The sequence below is a fragment of the Lagopus muta genome, chromosome 5 (genome assembly GCF_023343835.1).
Source record: "Lagopus muta isolate bLagMut1 chromosome 5, bLagMut1 primary, whole genome shotgun sequence".
Classification (NCBI taxonomy): domain Eukaryota; kingdom Metazoa; phylum Chordata; class Aves; order Galliformes; family Phasianidae; genus Lagopus; species Lagopus muta.
The window spans coordinates 46,373,644-46,396,367 of NC_064437.1; the positions used below are offsets into that span (position 1 = coordinate 46,373,644).

Genomic DNA, 22,724 nt, shown 5'->3' on the forward strand with positions numbered 1-22,724 from the left:
GCCTGTAGTGCTGCATCTGAGCCTGTAGCCCCCAGCACATGAAGGACGTGGAGCTGTTCTAGTGTGTACAGAGGAAAGCCATGAAAATGATCAGAAGGTTGGAGCACCTCTTAAGTGAAGAGATGCATGGCAAGGGCTTGAAACTACGTGGTCTTCAGTGTCCCATCCAGCTGAAACCATTCTGACATTTTACCAGTTTGTGGGAGACGCAACGTTTGTTTCACGTGTATCCACCACCAGTGCATCATATTATTCCCTCGTATTAAACTGGGAGATGTGACACAAACCCAATGTCTGTGTTTAGTAACCTTGGCAATGTGAACTGAGGCTTTATCTGTGAAACCGAAAACACCTTTAAAATGGAAAGTGGGGAGTTGGGTGTGCTTATAAAGCCAAAGCCCAGTTTATAGAACGTGACGTGGAGTCCTCAGTATAGAGGAAAAAGGGCTCATTTTTCTTTCAAAGTCAGACACAAAAAAAAGAATTATTTAAGTTTGGAGATTTTAGGAGCAGTTCCATAGTTGCTTGTGAGAGTACGTTGTTGAGCCCTTGTACTTTTTCCTACCATTTGTCTAGGAGCTTTGATCTCATCTTGTTTCATTAACCTTCTCCAACAGGGTGCCTCTGATACAAGCCAGGTTTAACCACAGTTAGTAAAATGGGCATATATACCAGTGTGGTTTAAATTTACAGCATCTACATGTTAGACTTTATTAGCAGCTACTGTTGTAGTCAGTTACTAGGCAATGTGAGATCTGCTTTGGGTCTGGAAGTAGCATGTTTGTGTTAGTTGCCATACTGCACCTCTCTGCAGGGATTATTGCATTGAGTGAAGTGCCACACTAATGTAGGTTTTCTGCTTCTGAACCTCTTCACAGCGTGCTGCAAATTTATCCATTTGGATTGATGACGAGTTTTGGATCTCTATAGCACGCTTTTTTGTAACGTGTAAATGAATGAATCCAGAGATTTGTAAAAGTCCATCTATAGAATTAGGTTTAGAAGTGGGATGGGTTTTTTGTTTGATTTTTTTTTTCATTTGTGATCTCTATTTTAAGTAGCACTACGATATAAAGCTCCATTTTCTTTTCTTCTCTGCAAATGAACGCTAATAGGAATAAAAAAAATCATCGCCTGTTGCTGACAAAACCAAGTTACTCCTTGTTTCTTTCCCTGACTTTAATGTTTAAAGCTTTGAATCAGTGCTCTTAAAACTGTACCACCCGTACATATTTTAAAAGTGAAATTGATTACATTTTACCAGTAAGCAACAGTTTGAGTTTAGAAAATCCTGTATGTTGTTGTAAGTCATGGTGTGTTGTCTTTGTTACTAACATCTCTACTTTTACCGATGGGATGTAGTCTGTTATTTTGTAGCACAGTGTGTACTGCTTTAGCAATTCATCTCGGTGCTTATCTGTTGCTTAGCTTTGCAGGGAGTGGAAGGGAATCCTTTAATGACCAACACCATGTTATTTCCTTAGGGTAATTACTGTTAATTACTGTTCTGCTGCAGTCCCAAGAGCACAGGTTCTGCACAAAGACTTTGAAACACACAGATTGTATTTCTGTCTTGGAACACATCATGCTGCAATTCTTTTTCCTTAGGCTATGACATTCCATTACTACTTCATCAAAGGTTTAATTAAACCCATTAGTTTGCAGAAATGGTCTGCATGCTTCAAAAATGGTCATCCTTAACCTACTAAAATGTTATTTTAGTATTTTTTTCAAAGGTATAAGCTCTAATGTAGTGTTAACTGTTGAGACAAAAGGTCTGAAGTGGAAAGAATCAATTTTTATAAGAAGTATTGCTGATTTATTCCAGGTGAGTGATGCAGGTTAAATCACTAGCTGTGTTTTATTCTTCCTTCTCTGAAGATTATTCTAAAAGATATTCTTCTTGGGCAGTACATATATTGTTAAAAAAAAGATTTGTGTTAAACTCCAGGGAAATAATTTTAAGGCTTCTGATACTAACATTCATGATTTTGGGATATTAAAGGCAAGCCTTGGATATTCAGTTTTTCATTTAAGTATAATTTCTGTACAGATATTGATTAAAATAATTTAGTGCAATTCTTCCCAGGCGTTGGACAGAAGGTCAGACGGAAGAGGTCTTTATATTCTCACAGAAAATGCAGCTTTCTAGATGAACTCAATAGTTGGTTGAAATAGATTTTTATTTTTTTTTTAAGAATCTAATCTAAAAAATATTACCTGGAACTTTGTTAAGAAAGCAAAATTCTCCCTGCCACATGCTTAGAACCCTTGAAGTACTTCCAAATGTCACAAAGAAGAGGTCAGCACCATCTTTCTGAATTGTGAGGCCATTGGCTGTCACAGTGCATCAGTAATGATTTGTGCGAGAGTGAAACTGGGTACCTCAACATCCAGTTCTCTGCCATGTCCTGCATCTATTCAGAAAATCTCCAGAAAGTAAAAAGGTTTGTCTTTCACCAAAGTAGGTCATTTTCCAGGAGTAATTCTAGAGCTAATGAAGCACAGTTTCTACAAAACTGCGTCTTGGTGTTGATTACTGTGGTTCTGTGAAGGCATGATTTTCATGCTTTTGCAACAGTTAGTGTAGGTGAAATCTACCAGGTGAATTGTCTGATATCGCATAAAAGGATGAGCTCAACTTGGCAGTACTGAAGGCATTCATGGTCCCTTCTCCTCAAAGGAACCACCTGCTTTTGTAAGCTTACATGAACTTGATACCTGCAAACAGACGTGTCTTCCCTGTTTAGTAACTGACTTTCTCACCTACCAGCTCACTTTGTGTGCATTCGTTCGTGGATATTCACAGCGTGTATGTTCGTGTAGCTGCACCAACTGCATTTGACATGGACCTAAATTCAGAAGCATAAGTTCTTCATCGAGCTTAGCATCTGTGCCTTGTGACCTTCATCAAGTTCGTTTCTCATGTTTTTTGCTCCTCGGTTTCTTCATGTGAACCTTCAGAAGTATCACTTATTAATTCTAGATGGTGCAATACAGCAATTGGGTCATATTAGTACCACAGCACTTATGCCAAAATTCAGTCATCAAAACCATATCTGGAAAAATATTTCAAGAGAAATAGACCTACTTTATTAGATAATATTTGATTAATCTGAAGTTTATGTTATGTAGAGCTGGTTTGTTCTTTGTGGCACAAATAGTGTGTAAAAAGGAGAGGGGATTGTCTAGAAAGTTATTATGGAGATTAATATGAATTACCAAATAAAGCAAAAATAACATTTAGAGAATATGGAGGATGGAAAGTCAAGCTCAGAAACAGCAAATGCAAGAGTTTGAAGTGGTGTTGGTCATGGTAAAATGCTTCCAGAGGTGAATTAAATTTATCTTGTTGGAATGATGGGTTTCTCTTTTCAGAGGCAGATTCAGGTTTTTAAATAGTTGTTGTACATGCAATAGAAGTGGATGCCTTTTGATTTCTTAGATTTGGATCACAAAGCATTTTAACACTTCCAAGTGGAACGTGACTACTAGAGGGGACTGCAAGGAAAGCTATTCTGTTTACTTAGTAAAGCATTTATGTCCAAAACTGAAATGCCAGATTTGTTCTATGCTGTGTAACGTCAAAGCAAGATTTTCAGCATCTTTTTACTTATGAACGTTATTAGAGGAAAAAAAACAGGCAATTCTGCAGTTTATTTTCTAATATAATTGCATTTCAGTCAAAATGTGTCAGTTGTTTTACCGATAGATTTTTATTAAGGCACAGAACAGAAGGTAGCAGTATATTGCTAGCAGTCCAGAAGTCAACTTCAGTGAAGCCAGACAATGTTTTAGTATTTCAGCTTAGATTTTAAAATGTAAAGTTTTGCTTTGAAAACTAAGGAAAGAGAATGCAAACTGACAAACTGCAAGTGTGTTCGTGCAGTTGGATCTCCATTCAGTAGAAATGTTTCTTCCTATTTTAATTTTTTTTAAATCACATTTGAAATAATATTTAAATGGGAGGAATTGAACAGTGTTGCTCCTTTTGTTTCATTCTTTGAATGCATATATGCACATATATATATTACATATCTTTTAGATTAGTTTTATCACCTGTAATCCTGCATAAGCTAGATGATATTTGGGTGCACTGCTTAGTGGGAATTTTGATATATTTTCCTCTCTCGTGATCCCCACATGCGTTTTGCATGTGCAGGAATGAACTGCTGCTGTCAGACAAGTTCACTGAGCCAGCAGCGTGCCCTGGCAGCCATAGGGCCCCGCACCTCGGGGTGCACCAGGCCCAGCACTGCCACCGGGCGAGGGGAGGGGTGTCCTGCTGTGCTGTGCGGCCTCAGCTCCAGCACTGCTGCGGGTCTGCGCCACTGCGTGAGAAGGACAGAAAGCTGTTAGGGAGCATCCAAAGCATGGCTACGAAGATGGCGGAGCATCTGGAGGGTGAGGTGTGTGAGGAGCGGCTGAGGTCCCTGTGTTGGCTCAGGTCAGAGCAGAGGAGTTGAGGGCAGCCCTCATGGCGGCTGCAGCTCCTCTGGGAGCAGAGGGCAGCGCTGAGGTCTGCTGTGTGTGACAGCGACAGGGCTGAGGGAACGGCATGGAGCTGCGTCAGGGGAGGGCGGCTGGGGGTTACAGAAAAGGTCTGCACCAGAGGGCGGTGGGCATGGAACAGGCTGCACAGGGCAGCAAGCACAGCCCGAGTGCTGGAGTTCAAGACAGTGCTCTCAGACATCAGGTTTGGATGTTTGGTGGTGATGTGTGGAGCCAGGAGTTGGACTCAGTGATCCCTGCGGGTCCCTTCTAACTCAGGATATTCTACACTCCTATGTAGGCTGCAGTCAAATCACAGTCTTGGCAGCTGCTAAGCCTGGTTGGGTTCCCAATTCAGACCTCTCATGTGCTTTGCTTCTTTGAGATATGGATCACATGGGATCTCTTTTGATCCACAAAACAGGATCCGGATTTCAGATACTTATAGACATTTCTAGAGTTGTGTCAGGTATGTGGACAGCCTCAATTCACAGTTAAATCTTTTGGAGACAGTACAACAGGGGAATAAGGAAAACAGGCTTGATGAAGGGTTTTCATCTATTCATGATGGCTATGCCACAGGCTCCCAGAATTGCAGATTTTTTTCTGAGAGTATGAAGTTGTTCTGCTGCTTAATCAGCAGTCTGACAGAACTTCAAACTGTCGGACTCCGTCCTGCTGCCTTTCTCCTGTACAGAGGCTGAGGGAGAGTTGTTTCCCCTTGTCCATTAATGCTGCCATAGATCTGTGTCACAGTCCCCCTTAGTTTTCAAAATGTTAGGCTGAAGGATTCTAGCTTACCTTTGTTAATCCTGTAGCAGAAAACATTGGAATTTTGTTGTTGTTGTTTAATTATTTTTTTTCAATTATTATTTTCCCTTAATAACATGAGTGAACCCAAATTGCCTGCTGCATTTATCAGTGGCATAATGGTCGTACTTAGTTTTCTATTCCCTGGCTAGTAATTCTTAATTGGGTATTTTTCTAGAGCAGTAGGGAAGACCTTGATAATGAATAGTAGTAGTAAGTTTATAATTTGTGATTTTTATATGTAAAGTTAGAATTTATTTCCTTCATTAATTCACATTTATTAATATTTCATGTGTTTTCTTGCTGAGCCATTCGGTATTTCTACTGGAGCTCATTATAACCTGCACAGTTCTTCATTATTCAGAATACTTGTTGTCTCTTGAAAACTGCACCCCTCTATGAGTGACCTCCTTTTCACTGTAATTTATGAATATGTTAAATAGCACAGATCCTAGGGGGGTGATCTTGTGACCTTCCTTTCCGCATGCTGGCCGTCACCTCCTTTTTCTTACAAACCTTTAAAAAGTTTTCTATCCTTTTGTTACTACCTTTGTGGGGTTTTTTGTTGTTGTTTTGAAGAGTTTTTGATGATGGCCATATTTTAAAGTGCCTTTTGCAAGTCTGAGTGGATATTAAATGGATCTCCTGCATCCCAAATACTTTTTCCTTCGGAGAATGCTAGTGTATTTGAGAAATATCATGTTCCTGAACAAAGGCAATTTTGACTCTCTAAAATGTTGTATGTTCTGCTGTGCCTTTCAGTAATTTTGTAGTTTCTATTCAGATGTATAGGTGTTAATTCTTTTAATACATATGCAGAAAGCACTATTCTATCCCATTTTTTGTTGGTGTCATTGAGTTTGTTGACTGGAAGGTAAATTTGCTTTGGTTAACAGCTGTTCCATGATAGATGCAGTTCTGTTTCTTCCCGTTGGGATATATATTCAGAATAGCATTGTTGCGACTAATGTTTCTTCTTTTAAATTTTAGCTGTCCCTTTTCCACCAACGCATCGTTTGACATCTGAAGAAGTGTTTGACACAGATGGAAAACCCAGGGTTGACATTTTGAAGAACCACTTGATAAAGGAAGGTCGAGTGGATGAAGAAATTGCACTTAGAATCATCAATGAGGGTGCTGCAATATTACGGAGAGAAAAAACTATGATAGAAGTTGAAGCACCAATTACAGGTAATGTTTCTAGATTATTTCACTAATAATTAAATTTTGAAAATATTCAGGTTTTTTTTCACTAGTATAGTTTTTCTTAAGGATCACTAGAATAAAATTTTTGTGTAATCTTTTTGAATAATCTCACGCAGCATTTGCTTAGCAGCACTCAGATGGCCTGAAAAAAGACACTGCTCATTACTGTATAAAACTGAGGCATTGAACCTGCTGGGGATTAAAACTGAGTAAGCAGGGTTAAAATGACAAAAGAGAAAGTAGTGAAATGCTTGTGAATTATGAATTTCTAATTCCTGTGATGTAAGTGGGAGCAGAGATGTTTCCCCGGAACAGATAAGTGAGCTCAGAATTATTCTGAAATCTAAATATGTGAAGAGCAGCTAATTGCTGTTGTTTGAAGCAAATACTGTGACCTAGTTTTCTGAGTGAAAAATACACCTTATAGTTCCTCTGTAGGCGAAATTGACGACTGAGTGCAAAAGGTGTTCTTATGAGAGTAGTAGTACTGGGAAGCTAAGACTGTTTTGCCATCGTTAATGTAATGGGAGTGATCTGCTGTGATACAAAACTGACTTGCAGTGTTTATAGGAATATTTTCGTACTTGGACTAGTTCTGTTTGTATTTGACCTGGAGAAAGATGGACTTAGTGTCCTTAATGTATTGTTTTTTGTTGTTGTTACAAAAAATCCAGATTCATAGAAAATATTTTATATTGCGTATCTATAATTTAAAATAATGAATGTAGGTTTTATTTTTTTGTGTGTTCAAATCAAGTGGTCTTTAACTTGAAAGCTTTCTTTTAAATGGGCCTTGGAAAACTAAGTGTTTCCAGATGCTTATTTCAGGGCATCGGCTTGCTTTGATTTGTTAATGTCAGGCAAATGAAAACATGGAAGTAGTATGTGGGTGTTGGCATTTTAAAGAAAATTAAACTACTGGCCTGGTGGAAACAAATAACTGAATGACTGAACTCAGAATATTTTCAAGTTCTAGATCAAAACTAATGTCCATATGTTTAGGATTTTTATCTTTCCTTTCATTTGGGTAGCTGCCCTGTGTTACTGGTATATTGGAATCTGAAAAAGAGGAATGTTCTTGCAGAGTTTGAGTAAATATCTTCAGAGAAGTGACATACAAGAGGATGCATTTTATTTGGTCTAATGTTTTGTAGGTCTTTGTGACAGTTGTTTTACTCCAAGGAAATAACAATATGCCAAGTGCCACATCTGATGCTTCTTTCCAAAATTAGAAGGACTTGTTTTCCCCACCCCAAATTTACTGATGCACACCAAGAAGTCGAGAGACTGTTGGTCTGCTGATCAGTGACATTTTGTGTCGATAGAAGGCATTGGCTCTCAAGTGCTATCAGCAGCACCTCCCTGCAGAAACAGGAAAGCAACTCCTGAGTTCCATTGCACTGGAAATTCTTGTGGGAATTAGGAGTTAGGAGCAGTTGTCTCTTCCATTTGAGGTTGTTTAGGTTTTGGTTGTTTTTTTGTTTGTTTGTTTGTCTGTTTTTTTAATTGCAAGATGACCTGGCATTGCTGCGTGCTCTTCAGAGTCTTCCCAGCTGTTATCTTTGGCACTTGTGCCTTAGGTTGTGCTGACCACTGATCTTGTACTGTTTTATATTCTACAACCACAAGAAAAATCCACTGTTGAAATAATGATCGTGGTTATTTGAAGGAGAAGAGTAGAAAAGAAGATATGATGATGTTGAAAGGTGTGATAGAAAACAAAGGCATACTCGCCCTGCTTTTTTCAGTCCCTCGTGGAAACAGCAAATTGTTGCAGAGCAGCGTTGCAATACCTTTTCAAAATGCATACGAAGGCAGATCTGTGAAGATACATAAGGGGCTGGGGGAGACAGGAAAGAGCTGCTGACAGCCTTCAAGACCTCAATGCTCTGTGTATTAACTATTTTTGAAAAATATTCCACAGTCTGCCAGATGCAAATCTGATTGTTATGAGCATTGCTACATGTAGTGAGAACAGTATCTTAGTGAGCAGCAGAAGGTGAAGCTTCAAAAACTTCTGTTATTTCTTTTTTATGCATGTCTTTTTATTAGAAGTACTTTGTGGCTGTTTACGTAACTATAACTTAGTAACTTTTCTGTTAGATTTTTTTAAATTAATTTGAACAAAATTTTTGCTTGCAGTGTGTGGTGATATACATGGCCAGTTCTTTGATCTAATGAAGCTGTTTGAAGTGGGAGGATCACCTGCTAACACAAGATACCTCTTCCTCGGTGACTATGTAGACAGAGGTTATTTTAGTATAGAGGTAACTGAATATATTAATCTGTTTGTCCTAAATTTTTCTATAAGCACGCTTTCGTGGAGATTTGCAAATGACATTTTAGGTCTGCTGTAACATGTGAATGTGTTCATCCTTGCTCTGCTTCCTTCTATTACAAAGGCCTACTTACAGGAGGATATTGACCAGCAGTTTGGACTGTCCTGTTGAAATCACCAGACTTACTTGTTTCTCCTCCTCTTTCTGCAGTTGGGTTTTATGACAGTTGAATTCTGTAGTTTTATTATGTATAATGTTGCTTCTCTGGGAATATGCATTAAGGTGCATTTATAAGTTTTTGGAGACCAAAAGTCGTGTCTGAGAGGTCCTTCTCTCAGTGTGTTAAAATATTTATCTCTACAAAGAAGACTCCTTTTATATGTATAATGTTATTGAATTATTATTATTATTTTTCTTTGCTAAAATTCTGAGGGTGGTTACAGATATTCCCAAAGGATGACATGTGTATATCTGCCATTAATTTTTCAGGTATTTTGAATTCAAATAATTTTTTAATTTTCAGCATGTCTATGAGACGTGTTACACATCAGAGATATTCGCAGATTCATATCAGTGTTCCAGATGTATGATTTTTCAATTAACTACTCTTCTTGAGCCAGCTGGGGATCTCTTCATAGATGCCAAATCTAATAGAGTAGCATGCCATTTGAAATAGCATTTTTCAATGTTTGGTGTATGAGGTTTTGTATTAAAATTATGTGTGGGCATGTGTATGTACTGTGAATGACATGCACTAAGGAATTTTCAGGGACAGCAGACAAACAGGAGATGCAGCAAGAATGATTGCCTCAGAAAGTCATTTGTAAGGAAGAATTGCAATGTAAATGTGCTGTATATTCATTTGGTCTCTGTGGCCTGTTCTTGGTGATTACAAAGAATTTAATTGTTCTTTTCAAGGACTTTTACATAGCAACGATGAACTGTAGCAACAAAACAACTTTTCAAGCATTACACTTAAGAAAACCTTGTGGACAATGGATGTGCTTGAATATTTTGATTGGAACAGGTTCATTTGTTTTATTTTATATTATTATAATTTAATTTTTAATATAATATTTGGAATGCTAAATAGAGTTGTGGAACGTGTAAAGATATGCTAAATATACTCTTGAAAACCACTCCAGGATTTTTAATATGCTTCTCTTCATTGAGGTAATCTGTGTCTTTTTTTGCTCAAAGTGGCTGTAGGAACAGCAGTAAAGTATGTGGCAGATTTTCTGAATGAAGTTGAAATGCTGTAAGTACACGGCGGTGGGCCTGTGCTTTGTGCCCACCTTTCCCTGAGAAAGGAAAAAATAGTGTGTTAAAATAATAAATTTAGCCCTTTGCTTCCAACATTTTCCTTAAAAATTAAATTAAAAAATCTAGATAAATTTTTGCTTGCTAATCCTTCATATTTAGGAAATGTGACTTAATCTCCGGGTAGAATTTGGGAGTTTTCATATATGGTTACTTCAGAGTTTCTCTTAGTGACTGGAAATGTAACATAGTTTTGATAAAATTGTCTGTTCACAGAACAGTGAAGGTAAGATCTTTAAAAGCACAAAGAGTGAAAATTGATTTTTCTCTAATAAATTCTTTAATCGGTCTATCCTAAAACATTTTTAATTGCATTGATACTTCAGTAGTAAACCATTTTCAATTAAACAAATGCCATCTTTTCTAGTGGGAAAATTCACTACATGCTGTACTATATTTGTATAAAGCAGATACTGGGATCAAGATGGAGTTCTTCCCATAAATATGCACAAGTTCCTCTTTTCTATACTGAAAGTAATAGGACATAGACAATTAGTTTGTATATAATAATAAAAAAATGTATATGTTGGTATAGGATCAATACAATAAATGTTCTTTTTGACTTAATAGATGCCATGCTTAAAATCCCAGCAATTTTGTTTAACACTTGTTTATTGGCAGAAAAGCACTGCTTTTACACTTGTCTGTTGCAAATCTTTAAGATTGCCAGTGTCTATAAGTTTTTCATACAAACTGAATAAGCTGAAATATTTCACAATTACAGAATTTGCCAAATGAATTCACGTATTTATCTGATGATTAGCAGTTTTGTCACAAATTGAATGTACTCTGCTGGGAAGTAGTTTTAAAGAGTCTTGGGGACCTTGCAGGACCTCAAGATATTTTGCAGTTACAAAAACATAGAAAAATGATTAATTTGTATATTTTTGCTAAGATGAAAAACCAATAATGAGTTTAGTTGAACTTCTCAATGAAAGTCCTTGGTGTTTTTTTTTTTTTTCAATGTATGTTTCCTTTGTTTTCCTTCTTCCTTCATGTACTTACCGTACTATGCAAAGTAACTTTGAAGAATGATAGCTTCAGGGTTCCTATATTGATTGGAAAAAAATAGTAGTGACTTGCAGATGACTTCGAGGTGGTCCAGAACTACTGGGATTTAATTTGTTCTGTGCTCAGTTAAAAATACAAAAATTAGATTTGAAGCTTAAGAAATGCACTTTGGGTATTCAGGAGTGCTGGATGGTAACAGGCTCTAAGTTTCAAAAACTGTGCATGTTCTGCAGCTCTGCCCCGACAGTGTTTGCTACTGATGTTGCAGTAACGATCACGTATGAAAATTTACTCTACTGCCTTAAATTTGCTGCTTGAACAATGAATAAACAAGCAGCGTTTCCTTTTTTGGGGGGCAGAAATGGTAAATTCTTGGTGTAAAAACCACTCTAAAAAATACAAGATGTCTTTAAATTAAACAGATTTTTCATGGATTTTGTGTATCATTTATTTCCATTAGCATATGCCTGCTTCCTGTATGAAATCAGATTCTGTGCACTGAGACATGCTTTGCCTAGACGAAACTGAACAAGTTGTATTGCTCTGGTCCAGAATTGCTGTGTTGGGTCGGGAGAAGTGGCGTTGTATTTATGTAATGGCATATTGAGCTGTTCTTATATTTGAAGCTGTTGGCATTCTTACTCAAAGTGCCTGAGTAGTAACAGGTTTTAAAGTGTAATTTATTGAATGTCTTTGTTTTCCAACAGTGTGTGCTGTATTTATGGGTCCTGAAAATTCTCTATCCAAGCACGTTATTTCTTTTGAGAGGCAACCATGAATGCAGACACCTAACAGAGTATTTTACCTTTAAACAAGAATGTAAGTATTGCCTAAGGACATAACATTAGTTTACTTTCCACCTAATGATTTCCAGTCTCTCATTTTGCTTGAGAGATGTTTGTTAGTATAATGAAAGTCCTGCAAACTTTTGGAAACCCAGCTAACTTCTGTAAAACTGCTTGCTGTTAAGTGTGGCAGTGGAGTTAAAGTATGTAGAAGGCTGTTGTTTGTAAAGATATGTTATGGAGTAAACTTTAACGCATAAATACTGGAGAGAAGAAAGTTATTTTGGTTTCTTGGCTGTAATCAAGAGTTGTGAAGCTAGCAATACTCTGCTGCTGAGTAATTTCCATTTGGGTATTGATTTTAACTATATTACTAAGGTAACTCGTGGTGACATAAGCTGCTCCTACTTTTGAAAGTCCATATTAGTATTGATGCACTAATAAATGGAATGTTTACTCTGATAAAACTGTCTTCAACAAAGATAGAAGTTATGTGATATAATGTATAATCACTTCTTAGCATTTCACTGTAAATGAGAAGTCAGAAACTTCTCAGTACTTTTTAAGGTATGTTGTGTAGCACAAAATATGTTGATCACTCTGAAGGTAATGCCTCCTATTGATTTCCATGGAAACTACAACAGATACAAAGAGCACAGTAACACTGTTTGATAGAGCAAATTTCCAGGTACAAGACATTGTTTTTCAACTCATTCATCTCCATTAGCTGTGCGTTTTTGCCAGCAATGAAGAAGACCTGCATGCTGCACTTGTAAACATCTGCACCAGTGGAGGCGGCCCACTGTAACCACTGCTGAAATGCTCCACTACAGCCTCACTGTGCTCACATCCACTGTTTGGTGTCTCCATAAATGTTCTGCATTGATGGATGTCAATGGGTGTCATTTTTTCCACATGGAGGGATTCAGTTACCTTTGTGTCGAATGCACTTCCATGTTTGACATTGCTTTTTCAGGCTGCGCCTCTGCTACTATATGTCACATCACAGTGTAGTGTAACAGAATATTGGTAGGAGGTTCACCCTCTGCTGTCTTCATAACATCTGCCTCCATTGTCATGAATCAACATAATAAAATAGAAGGCATTACTTCTGGAGCAGTTCCCATAGTTCTATGATGTTTATTTATTTATTTTAAATAAAAATAGTTTCTCCACACTTTAAAAAAAACCACCATAATAAATGGAAAACAGTTGTCAGTTCTGGAAGAGAATTTCTTAAAAATGTTCTTGCTATTGTAGTGTTTGGAAATGTTCATTTAAACTCAACAGTATTTGTTTTGAGTATATAATTTGTCAGTTTCACTCTTACATTTATGATCCACTAGACTGCACTCTCTGTGGAACACAAAATTCTTAATTTGTGTTTTCTTTCTTGCAGGTAAAATAAAATACTCTGAAAGAGTCTATGATGCTTGCATGGAAGCTTTTGATTGCCTCCCTCTTGCTGCTCTCTTAAATCAACAGTTTCTTTGTGTTCATGGTGGACTTTCACCAGAAATTAATACACTAGATGACATTAGGAGAGTGAGTATTTTGTGTATTTGAAACTAAGTGGAAGTACAGGTATTTGTGTGATGATAAACAAATTTATGTTTGTGAAGTTGTCACTTTATTTTCTGTTCTTGTCCATTATGGAAGTGTAAATCAAGATCTGAAATTGAGACCAAGGGCTTTTATGTGTGCTCCTGCTTGGCCCAGCTAGTGCATTTTTCATTGTACATCTCAGTGGGGACAGCTGGGACTGTTGCAGACCACACAAAAACTCCTCAAAAACTCCACAAAGTTTCTTTCCTAAGACGTGTAGTACATGTAAGAGCTTCATATCTAATCTAAATAGAGCTTTTAATTTTTACTAGATAAGAACTGAAATTCTTGTGGCTTTCAGGAATAGAAGTTAATTGCAGTCTTGAAATCATTTGGTAAATCAATTTGCATATTTCAGTTCTTATATTTCTTCAAAAAAATTATTTTTACTCTCTTGAGCATGTGGATTTTTTTTCTGTTTTGAAAAAGTATGAAACTATGTTTACTACAAAGTTGGGTTGCTATTTAAAATGACAGATATGGAAGGTATTTGCTTAACAGCTATAGAATGCTTCCCACTGTGGGAAAAGTGCTGACTGTATCAGTGACGAGACTGAAAACTTTGAAAAACTGAATAATTGAAACACTCAGTGGTTAATAGTGTGCAATTTAAAGGGAAGACAGTTGTGATGACATAAGATGTCTTTTTCTAATACATTTGTTTCAGCTTCTGTAGAGTGCTGCTGTCAGGTCAAGATTGTATCTGAGAATTTCAAACACAGTTGCTTTCCTTCTTGCATACTCTTTTTTGACTTATTTTAGTTAACTCAGCTGACATCCTGACTACAGGACATGGCTCTTCTGCCAAGAAAGAGTCCTGATTATTCAGGTTTTGAAATACTGGCAAACAGCCTGGGATGAATGTTGTTTTATTGCTAGGTCTTATTTTCAACATTTGAGTTACTCAATAGGAAATTTTAAAAAAAGATAACCAGTTGTTTGAAGACTAGAAATAATGAATTGAGCAGAATTACTGCCTTCCCTAGGTCATTCCAGGTAGTGTTTCACTGGGGGGGGCAACGGAAAGGAGATGAGAGATGGGAGGAAAGAGTGTTCCTTTGCCTTGAATCAACTGCTGGAGTGCATTTTGTGTGGTTTTCCAAAATTCTTTGTGTACGTGTAGTCGTGTCTTTTCTGGTATCTGAAATCCTTGGAGGAACTGGTTATACCAAATAAGTTCTACTGGAAACAGAAGCTTCTGAAGGGACCAAAAACATTTATTTTTTTCTCTGTTATGAAAAGTTTTTTGGACAAGTGAATCTTATGTAACTTAAGGTGCACATTCCTTCTCTAAAGGCCTATCTGCTTGGGAGTTGTTATCACTTGTATTGTTGAGAGATTTGATATTTGCCAAAATACACCAGTACTACTTGGTCATGGAAGGCTATAGTATCTGTCATGGCTCAGCAGTCATTCCTGTACTTTTTCTCTAAACTACAAGAAATAAGAAAATTGTACCTTCTTCATTAAAGATGCAAAAAAGAGAAAACAAAAACAATAATTTACTGGGGTATTTTTTTTTTTTGTGATAGTGATGTTAGTTTTAGAACATTTGTGGATAACCTGCAGTTTTTAGATATTTAGAGTAATATCCCTAGTACAGTGGCTTTGGTAACTAGTGCATTTATATAAGAAGATTTTTTTTCCCCTCCTGTTGGAATTTCTTTTACAGTGTAATAAAAGAAATTCTATTTTTAATATATTTTGCAATTTGTGAAAATACAGAGAAAAATGAGGCTGTTTGATTGCATTTTGGTTACAAAAGTGGATTTTAGAGCTGCGAACCCTTTGAAATGTGTTTCCAGATTACAATACTCAACATTCTGTTACTTGTAATGATTTATCCTGTTGATGGGAATTTATAGTTCTTTTACTTCATTATAGGAATTTTGGTACAAGAAATGGAGGCTATGATAAAAGAAAAAATGGAGTTGAAACTCTGATAGTATTTTCGAGCAGGAAATCTAATTGCTACACTTGATATAGAATTGATTGAGTTTTATGGCAACTGTTAAGATTAAGTTTTATATTCATAATGAACTTAGATTAAAATGAAATAATTATAAACAATTTGATGGGCCTCCTAGAAGACTTTACCTACAAATTGAGTTACAGATCTTAAGGAAGAAGTGCTCCCATTAACCAGTTGTGGAAGTTAAAAACTGAAATTGTTGCAGTATTTTCAGAATACGTGGGAATAGTTATAAATCTCTTCTGAAAGGATTCAGAAGCGTGTAAGTTTGGAAGAAGGTTTCAGATTGCTGAATGAAAGTGTAAGTTTCCAATGGTTGCTAGCAGCCTTATTGTAGACTTGAATGGGACATGAAGCACAATTTTTGAAGTTGAAATGACAGGTATAGATTGGTGCCACATTTTCTATTTTCTTAGAAATTTCTAAGTGCTAGGTGCTATTTTCTTAGAAATTGTTTAATTGTAGCCGATTTTATCAGTGCAGCTGGGCATCTTGGCTGTTATTACTTCTACTTAGAGCGTACGAATAGCAATGCTGCTGTGGCATTAGGGGGGTTGTTACCCCATTGGAATTTTCAAAAGCTGAAAGACAAAACAGAATCTGAGTGCTACAGAAACTTGTAATTTTGAACCAGTGTTCTGGCTTTCCTCTTTTTTCCTTCAATCAGAGGTATGAATGCAACGTTTGTATTTTGCTTGATGTGTTTGGAAATCATACCCGTTTTCCTGTCCTGATTAGTGACAGCTGAAAAGCAGCTCATAGCAGCGTAGAATAGAAATAGTTGCTTCTACGAAAACTTTGGGATTATTACAGGTGAGACAGGAGAAAAAAATAAGTTTGTATACATATGGAACAAGGGTATGTTGGAGCTTATTTCAAAAAATATCAAAATATCAGAGGTATGGAAAAACTATGTTCCTAATTTTGCTTTGTACTAATATTTGTAAATATTGATAGCCCCCTTTGTTTTTGTATTGTCTTTTCTTGTCTATTGTTTCTTAGAATTGTCTCTGTTGGTTGCACTCCATTTTTACTTCTCCCTCTCCTCAGAATTAGAGGCTGCTGTCCAGTTTATCTCACTTTTAAATCATTTGTTTTTTGTGGGTTTTTTGTTACTGAATTGGACCATTTTGGAGACTGAGAACGTCATTGTATTTCACTTAGAATATTGCAGTCAAGGAGAATGATGAGAGAGAAGAATAAAATGGTAGAAATAGATATGAAGCATATATACAAGTTCTGTGGTAGAAATGGGAAATTGTATTGAGATATTTTGCATTTTTCAAGGTAGTCTTAACATGCAGATGTCTGTATGTTAAGAGAAAGAGAGAGAGAAGTGATAAGGAAAGGCTAGTAAACTGTGCTGTTCTGATGAGGCCTTAGCTCTTCCTGCATCACAGATGCAAAGGAAGATTGTCAGAGCTTTCTGGAAAGTAGCATGAAGGAAACTGTGTGCAAAAACAGTCTGTTATAAGGGATTGCAATTTATTTTTCTTTTAGTCTCAGTCTTAGAGCTAATCAGGTTTCAAAGTGTCAAGTGAATTTAATTAGAAAGTAATTCTGTTATGTTGGTCTTTACATTTGCTTTTATAATGCTCAAGGCTACATTAGGATGAGTTATAAGCTCGTGTGTTTATATACATATGTAGAGATCTGCACTGGATATGGCTGCTGATGAAAAGCACATTTATAAATATAAGACAGTGTTGTTAGAAATGTTGCCTTTTTTTGTTTTTTGAATAATCATGTGGTAACTTTATTCAGTCTTCATGGGTTGGCAGCGGCTTCGATAGTTGCATTAGAGCTTGGCATACACTGATATTGTACACGTATTTAAATTAAATAGGTGGTGTAAAATCCTCTTCTTCTATCTAGGAAAATACCATACACTTGTGATACAAATGTGGTGTGTGAAGCAACTTCTGTAAACATCAAGACAACTGTATACTATTGCGAGCCTTCTGGTTTATTAGCAGAAGTTCTTATAAGGAGACAGTTCTCTTCTGCAAATCAGTCAGCAGCAGCATCCAGCACATGAAGGGAAATCACAGCTTAAAGCAGTTTAGTCATTACTCAGAAATAAAGAAAAATTCTATGTAGATGCAGTTTTTTTCTGGATGAACTTCTGTCTGTGTTACTGACTTTCAGGAAAGTTATTTAACTACGTGAACTAAATAATTATTTTTTTGGCATACTCATTTCTGGTAGAGGACAGATGTAGTAGCCGTGACAGTAAAGCCTAACTATCAAGATTGCTGCAGGTGCTTCTTGTTTCTGGGAAATTGCAAGTTTGTGAAACTTGTAATACTCCAATTTTTGTCCTGTGAAGTTCATTCACCCTGATGTTACGGCTGTGTTGGTAGAGTGTCTCTTTCAGACACGTGACCATCAATTTATAGATGCTGCTTTGTTGATTTATACTGCCAAGCCTTCTGCTGAAACAGTATTTTAGGAATCTTGATTCTGTGCCTAGTGATTGATATGGAAATGTTTGCATAAAATTGAACTATCTCTTAAAGAAGAGAGGCAGAGAGATATACATTTTTTTCCTGATTTACGGTGGGTTATCACTCTTCTGTTGAGTTGTCAGTGACACGTAGGCTTGATCAGTAAAGAGCCTTGAAATGTATGGGGCGCTCCAAGAAATCTCTTTATAATCCCTTACTTTCTCTCTGTGATATGCTGAAATTTCCTTTTCTTTAGTAATATCTGGCTGCTGCACTTCTCTGACCTTCATGTGGTTTTTAGAATATTACTACACAATAGTTCTCAGAAAATTAGGACAGGTTAATTAAAATTGATGTCTGTGTCTTCAGGTATATGAAACTTTCGTGAAGGTCTTTTGTTTCAGAGATATAGTAGTTTTAATTTGCTGTACCTTCATCTACCCCCAAGGTTTTGCTATTCCTCAGTTTTCTCATCTGTATGGAGGTGTGGTACACCTCAGTGCAGCAGCCCTGACTTCTCAGTACCTGGAAATTAATTAGATTTAAATATCTTGTGGTCCATTAGAAAATACGATACCCATTTCTCTTTTAACACCAGACATAGTGATTCTTATTCTTGAAAAAAATTGTCTCAATTCTCAGTTACTTTAATCTTGCTTAGAAATACATTAACCTAATTTGTATTGAGATTCTGCTTTGTCATAGTCACAGCGTGCTTGGAAATGGTTATTCATTAATGCTTGTTTTGAGTTGACTTGTCCTTTATTAATTTTTATTGCTGTCACTACTTAGAGAAACCTTTAAGCTCATTTTACTGATTTGATATATACAATCTGGGTTGAGTAGAAGTGACATTTTCTTAAGTTCTGAAATGTCTTGAGAAATATGCCACTTGGTAGATTGTCTAGTGAAGTACAAACTGATTTGATGTGCATGTAAGTATATTAATTTTTTTAAAAGCTGACTTCCTTACTTCAAGAAATATCTACATTATTGTTCCAAATGCTATGAGAAACAAGCTTGGAAGAATTGCATTGCTTGCAGCAGCAAAACCTTTTCATTTATAATGTCTCCTTCTAACCATGTGGCCAAAGTCATAAGAAAAATTCTTGAACACTATCTATCTCAAGAAAAAATTTCTTAGAAATGCTTTCTAGACTTTCAGCCTTCTATGTTGCAGGAAACATCGATCAAGAAACAATGAAACTTCCTTGTTTGAATGCTTCTGTTACTTTCTAGACCCAATTTTTTTTGCTGGAGGTTTAGAAACTTGATGGTTTAATCTACAGAAATTCAGGTACTTGCAGATGTTGATGGACTGATTTCTTCAATCTCAAAGGAATATACAATGCTGGGTTTATCATCCAGTGTGGGAAACGTTAAACCACTGGATTTTTAATATTGAATAAATTCCAACAACAACTTCAGTTAATACCTGCCTTGCCATTATCTGGCAGGAGTTTGTAAAGATCTGGACCTTTCCACTTATGTTACAGGTGGCAGCCTCGGGAGCTCTGATTTTCCAGGGCATGAGAGAGCTTGGCACTACTGCTGGTTCCATATTTGAATGGATTCCTATGGACCGTTAGACTCAAATTCACCAGGTGCTCACCAAACCTCCCTTCGAACCTGTCATGAAGAGTTAAGTGTTCTCTAGTACCATCAAAGTCATCTTCTTTGGTATGGGAGGTAAAGTGAGATAAATGCACTGTCCATCAAAGAACCGTTCCTACATTTCTTGGATAAAATCATCTTGTGAACAAACTCCAGCTACATAAAGATCAAATAAACTTTACATTGAATCTGGGAAAACTGATTTCATTTCTGGGGCATCAGAGATTCGTTGAATGTTATTACTTAAACAGGGTATTTTCCTTTTATGTTAACAAATGATACTGTCCTTATCACTGGCCCTTTTCACTATGGTTACCAGCAATGGTATAGGCTGCTAAAACAAGTGTTTCTAAGTGAAAATCTTTTAAGAAGCAGCTAGAAAAAAGAAAAAAAAGCAAACAAAAAAGACCCTCCAGAATGTACATGGCCCATTGCACCAGGGCTGTAGTTGAGAAATAGAGTCTGTATGAGAGAAGACCAGGATGGCTGAGCTAGTCATCTCTTCATTGTTGAATGATCCATTACGGAGATGACTGCTTCAGGGATTTGGTTTGGGGGTTGGATTTTTTTGGAAGACATGTTTTGTTTGTTATAGTCAGTGCTAATTATTCATGCTTTTCTTTTATCATTCCTGTTTTCTGTACTGTTTCTCTTCCTGGCTAATTCCTGGTAGTGTCTCCAGATTGGTAGATGCGGCATGTGCATGAAAAAGGACCATCTTGTTCCTTGCCTGTAACTTGACTTTATATTATGCATATCCATCAGTCTGGAATTTATCTCACTTCTTCTTACAACTAATAAACCTTATTGCTCTTAACAGGTTGGGTTCTTTTGGCATGCCTCTGCTTTATTTCATGACAAGGAGAGAACGAATATAAAAAGCTATTTATCTATGATATGGTTGGATTTCATTCTGTAAATGCTTGGTATTGATGGATATGTAGCCTAAAAAATGTATAAAAATTACAGATTTAATATTCAGAGTATTTTTGTGCTTTGCTTTTTTCTCAAACAGTTAGATAGATTCAAAGAACCTCCAGCATTTGGACCAATGTGTGACTTACTGTGGTCAGATCCTTCAGAAGATTTTGGAAATGAAAGTTCACCAGAGCACTTCAGTCACAATACAGTCAGAGGATGCTCATACTTTTATAGGTGAGAGTATGCTAGAATCTACTTAATATTTTAATACTAAGTCTTCCCACATATCTTTAGAGGATTTATTTTACTCACAATTGTTTTCATTTCACAGCTATCCAGCAGTTTGTGAATTTTTGCAAAATAATAATTTGTTGTCAATCATTAGAGCACACGAAGCACAAGATGCAGGGTAAGTATGTCCCTTTGAGAAATAATTCACAATGTGAAATGAAAGATAATTGCTTATTCCTGTAAGATGTAAAATAATCTGTTTGATTTTACAGTTATAGAATGTACAGGAAAAGTCAAACTACAGGGTTTCCATCATTAATAACAATTTTTTCAGCACCTAATTACCTGGATGTCTACAATAATAAAGGTAAGAACTTGTAATTAATAAATCATAAAATGAAAATGTGCTGTTAAAATGTCTTACTAAAGAAGCAATCTAATATCAAAATTTTTCTGCCAGTTAGTAAAAGACCAAAAAATCCTGAATAAAAGTTATGTGGTGTAGAAGAATGTGTGACATACTCATCAGTGGCCTGGATGAAGGGATAGAATGCACCCTCAGCAAGTTTGCTGATGATGCAGAGCTGCAAGAAGTGACTAACACACCAGAAGGCTGTACTGCCTTCACTGAGACCATTGAGAGTTGGGTGGAGAGGAACCTAATGTGGTTCAACAAGGGCAAGTGTAGGGTACTGCATCTGGGGAGGAATAACCGCCTGGATCAGTATGTGTATGCTGGAAAGGAGCTCTGCAGAGAAGAAGCTGTGTTCTGGTGGGCAGCAGATTAAAGCCACCTTTTGGTGTGCCCTTGCGGCCAAGAAGGCCAGTGTTATTGTGGAGCAGTTAAAACGAGTGCAGACAGCAGGTCAAGGAATGTTCTCCCTCTCTAGTCTGCCCTGATGAGTACACATCTAGAGTTCTGCCCAAACTGTTTGAGTCCTCTTAGCTGGAGATACTAAAAATTTGCCTGGGTGCTTTCCAGCACAAATAGCATTAATTTGAATCCAACACCTCTTGCCTATGCAGTACATTGCATTTTCTCCTTTCTGCTTCTGAAACCCTTATCTACCTAGCTCAAACCACTTATGTAGGATGATTAACTGTCTAGAGAGTAAGATGAGCTGCTGTTACTTGTATCAAAGGTAAAGGAGTAAAGAAAAGGAGAAGTAGCAGTGCTGGCTTTCTGGTTTTCTGCCATCTCTGTAGATATTTTTAAGAATCCTTTTTCCCATCACCTATTCCCAGTGTAATGCAAACTTAAGTAGGGAAAAGTACAACCAAGACTTATTTAGCCTTAGGATGCTTCTGGTTGTTTGTTTGTTTGTTTGTTTGTGCTGAGTTTCTCTGTGTTTCCTCTTCTTTGATTTTCTGAATTTCAGTGGTTATATTACACTCTACAACAGGGACTCAGAATGCAGGCTTATAATATGGGAAGACACACAGCAAGTGTAGAACCTGAATCTGGATATGCTGCTATTCTGAGTTCACGTTTTGTTAAAGTTGCTGAAATCATATCTTTCCAGGAACTTTTGAAATTATTGCTCATTATGGACTTTTAATAGGATAGTAGAGGCACAATCTGACATGTAAGGGTACATTAAACTGTGATGCTTGGAATAAAATACAGTCTAAAGGTCTCCATTAGATATCTATCATTTAAATATTGCAAAAGAAAGCATAGTTATCTCTGGGATTACTTTGTCTGTAATACACAATAGAAGTAAAACAAACCTGTGACTTTACATTTGTAGTACTTCATAAGTTTTAAACATTCTTTCCAAAATGTCTGAATTTTATTTTAGCTGCTGTTTTAAAATATGAAAACAATGTGATGAATATTCGTCAATTCAATTGTTCTCCTCATCCTTACTGGCTACCAAATTTTATGGATGTTTTTACATGGTCCTTGCCATTTGTTGGAGAAAAAGGTAGGCAAAAATCACACAACAATGAATTTCTTTCCAATTTCTCTGTTGTCAGGAAGGTTTTTTGTTTGTTTGGGTTGTTTGGGTTTTTTTAATTAATTCATTAT

At 36.6% G+C, this 22,724-nt stretch overlaps 1 protein-coding gene across 4 annotated transcripts in view; it reads left to right on the forward strand.

Moving 5' to 3' along the window:
* Positions 1–22,724, forward strand: part of PPP3CB (protein phosphatase 3 catalytic subunit beta) — a 45,053-nt gene that overhangs the window by 7,230 nt on the left and 15,099 nt on the right. For all 4 annotated transcript variants that reach the window (XM_048946774.1, XM_048946775.1, XM_048946772.1 and 1 more), the window contains 8 exons: positions 6,292–6,492; positions 8,650–8,774; positions 11,825–11,936; positions 13,302–13,447; positions 20,556–20,695; positions 20,793–20,870; positions 20,965–21,059; positions 22,495–22,620. In XM_048946774.1, the coding sequence (XP_048802731.1) occupies positions 6,292–6,492; positions 8,650–8,774; positions 11,825–11,936; positions 13,302–13,447; positions 20,556–20,695; positions 20,793–20,870; positions 20,965–21,059; positions 22,495–22,620 (1,023 nt within the window). Of the gene's footprint in view, positions 1–6,291; positions 6,493–8,649; positions 8,775–11,824; positions 11,937–13,301; positions 13,448–20,555; positions 20,696–20,792; positions 20,871–20,964; positions 21,060–22,494; positions 22,621–22,724 lie in introns of those variants that run through there.